Genomic DNA, 12,079 nt, shown 5'->3' with positions numbered 1-12,079 from the left:
CCATGTCTGAGTTTGGCATCCCTGCAAAACTAATTCGACTATGCAGGATGACATTGGCTGACACAAGATCAGCGGTTAAAATAGGAAAGAACTTGTCCGAGCCTTTCAATACAAAATGAGGTTTTAGACAAGGTGACAGTCTATCGTGTGACCTATTTAATATCCTACTGGAAAGGGTCATATGAGATGCGAATGTATATACGGCCAGAGACAAAAACAGCACGATATACAATAAAGATGTAATGTTGCTTGCATACGCAGATGACATAGACATAATAGATAGATCATCGCGAACCGTAACAGCTAACTTTGCAAAAATTGAAAAAGAGTCTGTCAAAGTGGGTCTGGCAGTCAACGGCGATAAGACGAAGTTTATGCTATCAACACGCAAGTCGTCCAGTAGACTCGGACCAACTGTGGATGTTGATAATTATAAATTTGAGATAGTAAATGACTTTATCTACCTCGGCACCGCCATAAATAAAACCAACAATATAAGCCTTGAAATAAAGAGAAGAATACTATTGGCCAACAGATGCTACTTTGGTCTAAATAAACAGTTTAAAAGCAAAACCACCTCTCGTCAAACAAAACTTACACTTTACCGGACACTGATACTACCCGTTCTTATGTATGGATCTGAAGCATGGGTACTTGCGAAAGCAGATGAGGCAGAACTTGGTGTGTTTGAGAGAAAAATTCTTCGAAAGATTTATGGACCAATATGCGTTGACGGTGAATACCGACGTCGTATGAACCACGAGCTATACCAGCCGACCAACATCGATATAGTGAAACGTATCGAACTACAACGATTGCGTTGGCTTGGCCATGTCAGCCGGATGGATAAAGATGCCCCCGCTAAAAAGGCATTTGAATACGAGCCACTCGACGGTATACGCCCCAAGGGAAGGCCAAAACTCTGATGGAAAGACCAAGTTGAAGAAGATATCACAAAACATGGCGTCCAAAATTGGAGAAGTAAGGCAAAAGATCGGTGCGTTTGGAAATCTATTCTTAGTTCGGCTTATGGAACAAGACGTTCTCTTTAGTATAAAAGCCATCTAAGGAAGGATATTATGGTGGAGGGTATAAAAACGAAGCAACAAACAGAGAGAAATGAAGATCTCTTCTTAGTTCGGTTTATGGAAGAAATGTTCCGTAATGGGCCAGCTAAGTAAGTATTCTCCCCGCTTCAGATACTTACCAGGATTCTTAGTTTCAATAAAACAATCGTTTGCTTTAATATAATTATGATATTTTATTTCGTTTTGTTGTTTTTTTAATAATGCTTCTGAAAACGACAAAAACAATGGTTATGTTAACTTTCGAATAGTTGTGAAGACCCTCACTAAGATATATGTATGTATGTACTAAGTATTTAGATCCCAATCAAAAAAATAATATGTTTATATTCGACAACTATATAACATTTCAAATGTTTAGTGTATGTAGATTCTTTGCGGTTTGTTTTTTTTTCACATGTATGTTGTCACTTTGGGTATACTAATATACAGACCAGCTGATGTCATACACGTGAAAAAACATATGGTGTGATATAGCCATTAGATTTACGAAATCAACTCGATTTCAAATGTCAATTCCACAGCGTATACGTCAAACAAATCCTAGTTTTAAATCCACTGGATTTTATTTTACATATGGAATTGAAAATTGAAATCTAGTGGATTTCGTAAATCTAAAAGTAGTTTAATGTCTTATGTGTGGGTACAGTGTGCCAAAGAAGTATTTTGACAAAGGTGTTTCATTACATCTCCTATGGATTCTCTTCTGTCTTTTAGAAGAGATTTTATGTTATCAATAAGAAAGTGAGAAGTTCTATGTTAAAAGTTCTTTCTCCCTCTTTGGACCGACTGTATATTTCTCTTTAACAGTTTTCTATTTGAATTAGTAATGTAAACATGCTTGTTTTATTTGTTGTTATTATTAAGTAATTGAATTAAATAAGAGAAGCTTTTAAAGCTTTTTGATTTGTTTTGAACAAAAACCTAAGGACGAGTTTTTAACTAGGGAAAAATTTAGATTTTATGATAAAAAATTGAGCTCAATATTAGATTTAAGGGATGAAGTGGTATCATGGCAGAACAAGAAAAGGTAGCAGCAATACCCAGCTGACTGAACTGGGTTGTAGTGTTAGTGTCAAATTCCATACGGCATTTTATGTATTTATTTCTATGTTCGATGTATATTAGGGATATATATTTTTGAAGAACAAATTTATTCATCAGAAAAAAAAACTATTTCCCATAAAGACGGCTTCATATCATTGACATGTAACCTCCTACAGGTCCGAAAGACATGCCGCACACTAAAACACCGCTTATAGAGGCGGTACAATATTTGTTAATATGTGTGGTGTTTTGTTAAACTTGAAAATAATAAAACCCTAATAAACATGTGCTTTTTTGTTTTCAAAAGCAAACGATTGAAGCAGCTTCTCTTTTTTCAATGAATTACCAGCGACCCCAAACATTTTTGCAAGAATTCTACTTTCTGCGAGAAGTTATGCATTTAGTGGAATGATATGGAAACATTCAAATTGAAAATCTAACGAGTTTTCATTCATGTTTTCCAAAATATTCAACCAAATATGAAAAATTATTAGTTTTTTAAATTCCAATAATTTATAGACATTTACTTGTTTTGTTTACAAATACAACTGGCAGTAACGTTACAAACAAAAACAAATTCCTTTGTGGTTGTTGTTCGAGTTGTATTTGTTGTAGTATTAACTTTACCTTGTATTTGTTCTACCATGAAGTGGTATGGAACTCAAAGTCCCAATTTACATTAGGCGAGTTTACTTGCGGCAATTGTCAGTTTGTGGGTGAGAGAGGGTGTTGAGAGGCAAAGGGTTACCATATACCTCACCTCTCTTTCCATCAAACTGACAATTGCCGCAAGTAAACTCGCCTAATGTAAATTGGGACAAAGGTGGAGTACGTTTACACTGATGCTGATAACTTAGTCTGAATTGATATAAAATGTATGCAAATATCTGTCAACCATATCGAGATAAAGCCATATCATGATATTAAAGGCTTGTACAAACATACTCTAAGACTTATATGCTGTTTATATTATAGGTTTTTGTGGGGTTAACCTTCTATATGAGGATTTATTTGACGTATATGCAATTGAATTGACATATAAAACCCAGTGGGTTTGTTTCACTTTTTCTTATTAGAAAAATACATTTCATTTTTGCATTTTTGAGACTGGAAATGTGTGTGTGTGTTTGTTTGTGTGCAGAATTATCCAGGTAGATGATGTTTTTAATTTTTTTTTTGTTTTGTATTTTTTTATAATGTTAACATTTTCGACTTCTTCGGAAGACATCCTATGACGGAAATAATTTGTGTGTGTGGGCGAATGTGCTTTGATGACCAACGACCCATTCTAATTTGGCAGCATGTGGGGATGATGATGGCGATGAGTTTGTGCCTGAACTTGCTGTTGATGTTGTTGCGACTGCCCTGCAGTTAGATGTGGCTCATCCGACATCAAATGTAAATCGTGTAAAGCTTGAGCAATCGGTAGGGGACGTTGTGGCCAATGGTTGGGCTGTAGCAATAATTGAGCATTGGCCAAATGACGTTGTAGCGAACCAATTGTCGGATATATTGTCTGTTCTATGAATTCGGCAATGGTGTACTGAAAGAAAATAGAGAAAAATAAGAAAAGGGAGAAAGTAGTTACTCAATTATATAAATAGGATAGGTTATGTGCTATAATGAGAGCCCTTAATATAAATTTTTATCAATTCGCAGCCTTTAAATGAGGTGGAACGAGGGCGTCATGGGCCTTGTAATCCTAGGATGCGATGTGAATTCCCATTACTTCCACTGGGGAAGCAGTGACGCAAATTTTAGGATCTATGAGACAATATTGAACTAAATTTTAATTTAAGAGCATGTAATAGCCAACATTCCTGAATATAATGAGGAGGAAAGTAACTCATATAACGCTCACTAACATGGATGAGAATGGAGGACATCTGAAAAGTATCACTTTCTAGGACCACAAAATTATAATTTGCCAAATCTTATACTAGGCGTAACACAGAGTCCTTACAGAAATTCAGACCATTGACTACTTCAAAGCGTTATAAAAACATTGGTCTAGACACAGTTTAAGAGTTCAGAGAGCTGTGTAATGAACCCTGAGAAGACTGTACTCGTATTATTCACCAGGAAGCGAAAACGTCCCGATTTCCAGCCACTAGTTTTGGATGGATTTGCATTTACATATTTCTTTTGGAGCAATAGTTGGAAATTCAGACCATAAGTCGTACACTGGCTGTATGTAACCATGGTTCTGTCCATCTTAATCTATGGTGGACTTGTCTGGTAGCAGACGCACATAGTGATAGTCTAATTTAGGTTAAGTAAAATTTGAATACTTTGGTCTTCAGATTATTTTTACTTAAATAAAAAACATTTGAAAAAAGTTGGGCCCGAAACCAAGAACCATGGAAAGCTGAGAATTCGCCTCATTAGGGAGGATATTTGGCCACCAATACTCTCTCTTTCTTATCTATTCACACATATAACTCTGCTTAAATTGTCACAAAACCTATAATGGCCTGACAAAATCACATTACAACCCACTTACTGTTCCAGTATAAACTATCGAGCAACAGCGCAGCAATATTCCGGAGATTTCTTCATATTCAACTAACAAGAAACAGCCTTTGGAGGGTCTTCCCTCGCAATAGAAGACCTCTGACCTTTAAAAGATTTTCTTTATTTATGGAAGAACTTTCAAGGGCCTTTTCTTTTTATATATTTTTCTGTGATTTTAGAAGTCATTTGAAGGGTATTCTGACATCTTGAATAGTTTCTTTTGACCCCTAGAATACCTTATAAGGGTCTTCTTCTCTTAAACAGACCTATAAAGGCTGTTCTGATCCGTAGAAGACCTTAAGAATACCTTCTAGAAATCTGGAAATAAATAATAAGGAATAAGGTCTTCTGACTCCTAGTAGACTTTTAAATGATATTCTATTCATTAAGAAGACCTTTAAAATATCTTCTGACTCTTGGAGACCTTTTAAACCTGTTCTGTCCCCTAGAAGACTTTTTAATGGACTTATGTTGCTTAACAAGGCCTATAAAGGATCTTTAGTCTTCTAGAAGACCTTTAATGGTCTTCTGTCCCTTAAGAAGGCCCTTAGATTGCATTCTGTCCTTTGAGAAGGCCTTTAAAAGATCTTCTGACTCCTAGGAGACCTTTAAATGGTCTTCTGTTCTTTAGAAGACATTCACAAGGGTGTCTCCTCCTTAAGAAGGCATTTAAAAGATCTTTTGACACCTAGAAGACCTTAAAATGGTCTTTTGTCCCTTAAGAATACCCTTAGATTGCATTCTGTCCTTTGAGAAAGTCTTTTAAAGATCTTGTGACTCCTAGGAGACCTTTAAATGGTCTTCTGTTCTTTAGGAGACATTTACAAGGGTGTCTCCTCCTTAAGAAGGTCTTTAAAAGATCTTTTGACACCTAGAAGACCTTAAAATGGTCTTTTGTTCCTTAAGAAGGCCCTTAGATTGCATTCCGTCCTTTGAGAAGGTCTTTAAAAGATCTTCTGACTCCTAGGAGACCTTTAAATGGTCTTCTATTCTTTAGAAGACATTCACAAGGGTGCATCCTCCTTAAGAAGGCCTTTAAAAGATCTTTTGACACGTAGAAGACCTTAAAATGGTCTTCTGTCTATTAAAAAGATCTTCTGGCCTTTAAGAAGTTCTTTAAAAGATCTTCTGACTCCTAGGAGGTCTTTAAATGGTCTTCTGTCTTTTAAAAGACCTTCAGAATGTTATCTGCCCCTTAAGAAAACCTTTGAAAGATCTTTTGACTCCTAAAAGACCTTTAAATTGCTTTTCTGTCCCTTAAGAAGACCCTTAGATTGCATTATGTCCTTTGAGAAGGTCTTTAAAAGATCTTCTGACTCCTAGGAGACCCTTGAATGGTCTTCTGTTCTTTAGAAGACATTCACAAGGGTGTCACCTCCTTAAGAAGGTCTTTAAAAGATCTTTTGACACCTAGAAGACCTTAAAATGGTCTTCTGTCCTTTAAGAAGGCCCTTCGATTGCATTCTGTCCTTTGAAAAAGTCTTTAAACGATCTTCTGACTCCTAGGAGACCTTTAAATGGTCTTCTGTTTTTTAGAATACATTCACAAGGGTGTCTTCTCCTTAAGAAGGCCTTTAAAAGATCTTTTGACACCCAGAAGACCTTAAAATGGTCTTCTGTCCCTTAAGAATACCCTTGGATTGCCTTCTGTCCTTTGAGTAGGTCTTTAAACGATCTTCTGATTCCTAGGATACCTTTAAATGGTCTTCTTAATGGACCTTAAAATGGTCTTCTGTCCCTTAAGAAGGCCCTTAGATTGCATTCTGTCCTTTGAGAAGGTCTTTAAAAGATCTTCTGACTCCTAGGAGACCTTTAAATGGTCTTCTGTTCTTTAAAAGACATTCACAAGGGTGTATCCTTCTTAAGAAGGCCTTTAAAAGATCTTTTGACACCTAGAAGACCTTAAAATGGTCCTTTGTCCCTTAAGAATACCCTTAGATTGCATTCTGTCCTTTGAGAAAGTCTTTTAAAGATCTTGTGACTCCTAGGAGACCTTTAAATGGTCTTCTGTTCTTTAGGAGACATTTACAAGGGTGTCTCCTCCTTAAGAAGGCCTTTAAAAGATCTTTTGACACCTAGAAGACCTTAAAATGGTCTTCCGTCCCTTAAGAATACCCTTAAATTGCATTCTGTCCTTTGAGAAGGTCTTTAAAAGATCTTTTGACTCCTAGGAGACCTTTAAATGGTCTTCTGTTCTTTAGAAGACATTCACAAGGGCGTCTCCTCCTTAACAAGGCCTTTAAAAGATCTTTTGACACCTAGAAGATCTTTTAATGGACTTATGTTGCTTAACAAGGCCTATAAAGGATCTTTAGTCTTCTAGAAGACCTTTAATGGTCTTCTGCCCTTAAGAATACCCTTAAATTGCATTCAGTCCTTTGAGAAGGTCTTTAAAAGATCTTCTGACTCCTAGGAGACCTTAAATTGGTCTTCTGTTCCTTAAGAAGACCCTTAGATTGCATTCTGTCCTTTGAGAAGGTCTTTAAAAAATTTTCTGACTCCTAGGAGGTCTTTAAATGGTTTTCTGTCTTTTAAAAGACCTTCAGAATGTTATATGCCCCTTAAGAAGGCCCTTGAAAGATCTTTTGACTCCTAAGAGACCTTTAAAAAGTCTTCTGACTCCTAGGAAACATTTCAATTGTATTCCTTCCTTTAAATAATCTCCTAAGAATCCTCAAAATGTTCTTCTGTCCCTTAAGAACATATTTTAATGGTCTTCTGACTCCTTGAAGACCTTTCAATGGTCTGGGGATGTCCTTAACGAAACTCTGTTCATTCACCTTCTCTGGGAAAAAATCCCAAACGGTATGGATGACCAAACAGTTACTCTACGTAAAGTAGCTAGGAAGTAAAACGACACTCAGTACTGACCGGAAATTTAATAAATACTACAACAAGGCGATAGCCTTGGGTTTGCTTTAGTGAATCTATAGAGGCAGTAAACGAAGCGGCCACGTTTCGCAATCCTAAATCCATCGGCAGTATTAAGCAGGAAAAACATGGACTAGAGACTGTCTTCTGTTGCAAATTGCATAGATAGTGAGAATTACCTGCAATCGTATTGAAGGGGAAGAACAGCTGATGCTCAGATTAGCTACTTTCGCACTTCAATGTACGATTATCAGTTTTTAGCTTTACAAATCGCTGGGACGAGATGGTATACCACCACATATGCTTCAAAACGCAGAGTAGTCGATGTAAACAATCCTGACGGATATTCATGTGAAATCAAAAAAGCTACGGGATAGTCTTGGATCAACTTTAGTGAGTCTATATAGAGAGAGACAGAGGAAAAACGAAGCGGATAGGTAGTGAAAAATACTATGGTTACCAATTGCAGTTCTTCTTTTTGGCCTCTACATCTTTAATGTGTAGGTCTTTCAGAATCTCAAAATGAGTGCAGCACCCAGTAGATTTAGGTCTTGCTTTATCCTTTTCAGCAATCTTCAGATCAATTTGAGCAGTCTTATTCATGGCATTTAGTTTAGCAAATGCATGTTCAGATTTTTCGTACTTCTAATGCGGGGTTTCTCTTCCACAGGCCTGCTGGCTTTCTTGTTCCTCCGATGACATGTTTGCAACGGGAGTTTTACTTTATTATCCTTCTCCTTTGCTTGAGAAAAAAAAAAATAACTTCCGAATTATTCAACTTACCTTATCAAATATTTCATAGAGCAATTCCTGGGCCTGTCGCGACATACCCTGCAGCTCGCTAATATAAATCGGTGTCTTTTGTGTCAGCTCATGTACTCGTATGGGTGAACTAAAATTGTGGCGAACATTATAATCTGACATCCATGCACTGTGTTCCTGGACCTGATTCAAATACATTTGAATTTCCGACAACAGCCCATAGAGTCTCAGCGAATATTTGTAGAATTGATGGCCCAAATAGACACAGGTTGAAAATAGCTGATTATGATGCGAGTTCGGTTGCAGATCCAACCAAGGATGACCGGAACGGCGCTTATCCAATTGATAAACACATTGCAGGACCTTCAGCAAATCATTTTCCTTGGGATTTGTTTCAAAATAACCCTTCGAAACGGTCGATAGGGAAACCATTAAGCTGGGTATGCCAGTGGGTAAAAGTTCACACAAGACAGCAAAGTGGTCATAACGCTGCCAACCGGTTAGAGCAAGACCCTGAAAACCTTTAGAGAAACGTCCTCCTTCCTTGGCAATGACCGCCAACCAACGTATATTGTTTTCCAAATGATTTTGTATGGGCGGGATCATGAGACTCTCACCAAATGCCCCCTTGAAGGCCGATGCTGCCCAGGCCGTTGGGAAGACTCGGGTATATCTCTCCCACAACATGGGTGGAATAAAACGATAGATATCATTGATGTAGACCCATATCATGGGCTCAACATATTGTCCGATTTGTGAGTGTTGCATTTCGCTTAGGGTCATGCCACGCAACATATCATCCCAAATGACCACCTTCAAGTGCTCCCATTTGTTCCGGACAAAATGGGCCACATTTATGACATGATTCATAAACAGCTCTCCTTTGGTTTTCTGGCGACACTGGACACATTCTCCCATACGGGCCACCTCGTCACAACCTATGTGTATATGCGTCATTTTAAGGGATTCCACCTGCAAATGGAATTCCACAACCTGGGTGAGCATGGCCTCAATAAAATACAATGAAGACTTTTGGCTGGGACATATAGATTGTGGGCTATCCGGTAGCTCCCGCATTGAGGCAAATTCTTGCAACTTCAAAGCATATTCCAGATGGCCAAAAGTTTGCACCAGTGGCATTACGGAAAAGCCATAGTGGGCACAGGTTTCCAAAAAGTCCTGAAAGAGTTCAAAGAAAGAGAGAGAGATTTTAGTTACGAGAGGAGAGATGTGTATTTGTTTTTTGTCCTTACCCTCAATTCTTCCCGATTGTATGCATTTTTGGCCGACAGCGTTGAAATATTGCCTTCAAAGGGAAACATGTCTTCATATTCGATTAGTAGGCCTGTAGCCCCCAGAGTTTTCATCACCGGCAGTAATTGTTTTAGAAAAGAGATCTGAAAGAAGAATCATAAATGAAAACATTAGAAATGTAAGGTCTTCTGGAAGGTCTTTTGTCTCCTAGAAGACATTTAAATGGTCTTCTGTCCATTAAGAAGAACTTTAGAAAGTCTTCTGACCCCCCCTAGAAACCCTTTTAATGTTCTTCTGCCCGTAAGAAAATCTTTAAAATGTCTTCTAAAAGGTATTCCGACTCATAGAAGACCTTTAAATTAGTTTTTGACCCTTCAAAAAAACTTTAATTAAAAATTCTTCTGATTTCTAGAAAAGCTTAAAATGGTTTTCTGTGCTTTAAAAGATATTTAAAAGGCCCTATGTCTCGTAAGAAGAAAGGTCTTCTGAATCCTAGAAGGTCATAAAATGGTTTACTGTCCCTTAAAAACAACCTTTAAATGGTCTTCTGTCCCTTAAAAAGACCATTAATAAGTCTTTTGACACCCAGAAACCCTTAAACTGATCTTCTGGCTCCCAGAAGACCTAGGAATGGGCTTTTGTCCTTTAAACAGACCCTTAAAAGTCTTCTGTCTGCTAGTCCCCTAAGAAGGTCAATAAAAGGTCTTCCGACTCCTAAAAGACCTTAGAATGGTCTTGTGTCCCTTAAGAAGACCATTGAAAAGTCTTCTACTCCTTGAAGACTTTAAAATGGTCTTTTGCCCCTCAAGAAGACCTCTAAAAGGCATTCTGACTCATATAAAACCTCCAAAAAGGCCTTCTGGTTCCTAGAAGGCCTTTAGAAACTCTTCTGACTCCTAAAAAACTTAAAATGGTCTTCTGTCATTTAAGAGGACCTGTCCCCTAAGAAGGCTTTTAAAAGGTCTTTCGACTTTTAGAAGAACTAAATGTGGTTTTCTGTCCCTTAAGAAGACCTAAAAAGTGTTTTTTTATCCCTTAAGAAGACCTTTAAAAGGTATAAGTATAAGTATAAGTATAAGTATAAGTATAAGTATAAGTATAAGTATAAGTATAAGTATAAGTATAAGTATAAGTATAAGTATAAGTATAAGTATAAGTATAAGTATAAGTATAAGTATAAGTATAAGTATAAGTATAAGTATAAGTATAAGTATAAGTATAAGTATAAGTATAAGTATAAGTATAAGTATAAGTATAAGTATAAGTATAAGTATAAGTATAAGTATAAGTATAAGTATAAGTATAAGTATAAGTATAAGTATAAGTATAAGTATAAGTATAAGTATAAGTATAAGTATAAGTATAAGTATAAGTATAAGTATAAGTATAAGTATAAGTATAAGTATAAGTATAAGTATAAGTATAAGTATAAGTATAAGTATAAGTATAAGTATAAGTATAAGTATAAGTATAAGTATAAGTATAAGTATAAGTATAAGTATAAGTATAAGTATAAGTATAAGTATAAGTATAAGTATAAGTATAAGTATAAGTATAAGTATAAGTATAAGTATAAGTATAAGTATAAGTATAAGTATAAGTATAAGTATAAGTATAAGTATAAGTATAAGTATAAGTATAAGTATAAGTATAAGTATAAGTATAAGTATAAGTATAAGTATAAGTATAAGTATAAGTATAAGTATAAGTATAAGTATAAGTATAAGTATAAGTATAAGTATAAGTATAAGTATAAGTATAAGTATAAGTATAAGTATAAGTATAAGTATAAGTATAAGTATAAGTATAAGTATAAGTATAAGTATAAGTATAAGTATAAGTATAAGTATAAGTATAAGTATAAGTATAAGTATAAGTATAAGTATAAGTATAAGTATAAGTATAAGTATAAGTATAAGTATAAGTATAAGTATAAGTATAAGTATAAGTATAAGTATAAGTATAAGTATAAGTATAAGTATAAGTATAAGTATAAGTATAAGTATAAGTATAAGTATAAGTATAAGTATAAGTATAAGTATAAGTATAAGTATAAGTATAAGTATAAGTATAAGTATAAGTATAAGTATAAGTATAAGTATAAGTATAAGTATAAGTATAAGTATAAGTATAAGTATAAGTATAAGTATAAGTATAAGTATAAGTATAAGTATAAGTATAAGTATAAGTATAAGTATAAGTATAAGTATAAGTATAAGTATAAGTATAAGTATAAGTATAAGTATAAGTATAAGTATAAGTATAAGTATAAGTATAAGTATAAGTATAAGTATAAGTATAAGTATAAGTATAAGTATAAGTATAAGTATAAGTATAAGTATAAGTATAAGTATAAGTATAAGTATAAGTATAAGTATAAGTATAAGTATAAGTATAAGTATAAGTATAAGTATAAGTATAAGTATAAGTATATAAGTCTTCTGACTCCTAAAGGCTTTCTATCCCTTAAGAATACCTCTAAAAGATCTTTTTACTACTTGGCTCTTACCTTAAGTCCCTAGAAACCTCTTTATCTATAGAATCCA

General features: G+C 35.1%; 1 protein-coding gene across 5 annotated transcripts in view; it reads right to left on the bottom strand.

The window, feature by feature from the left end:
* Window positions 1–3,195: 3,195 nt before the first annotated feature.
* LOC141395016 (hexosaminidase D-like) overlaps window positions 3,196–12,079 on the bottom strand; it is a 362,818-nt gene continuing 353,934 nt past the window's right edge. For all 5 annotated transcript variants that reach the window (XM_073970376.1, XM_073970343.1, XM_073970354.1 and 2 more), the window contains exons 4-6: window positions 9,533–9,676; window positions 8,301–9,458; window positions 3,196–3,675 (exon numbers count right to left, since the gene is read on the bottom strand). In XM_073970376.1, the coding sequence (XP_073826477.1) occupies window positions 3,421–3,675; window positions 8,301–9,458; window positions 9,533–9,676 (1,557 nt within the window). In that variant the 3' untranslated portion in view covers window positions 3,196–3,420. The remainder of the gene's footprint in view (window positions 3,676–8,300; window positions 9,459–9,532; window positions 9,677–12,079) is intronic.

Source organism: Musca autumnalis, unplaced genomic scaffold (genome assembly GCF_047663935.1).
Source record: "Musca autumnalis isolate F117 unplaced genomic scaffold, ASM4766393v1 scaffold_1, whole genome shotgun sequence".
Taxonomy (NCBI): domain Eukaryota; kingdom Metazoa; phylum Arthropoda; class Insecta; order Diptera; family Muscidae; genus Musca; species Musca autumnalis.
The sequence above is the reverse complement of the archived record's forward strand: the minus strand, read 5'-3'. Positions and strand labels throughout refer to the sequence as shown.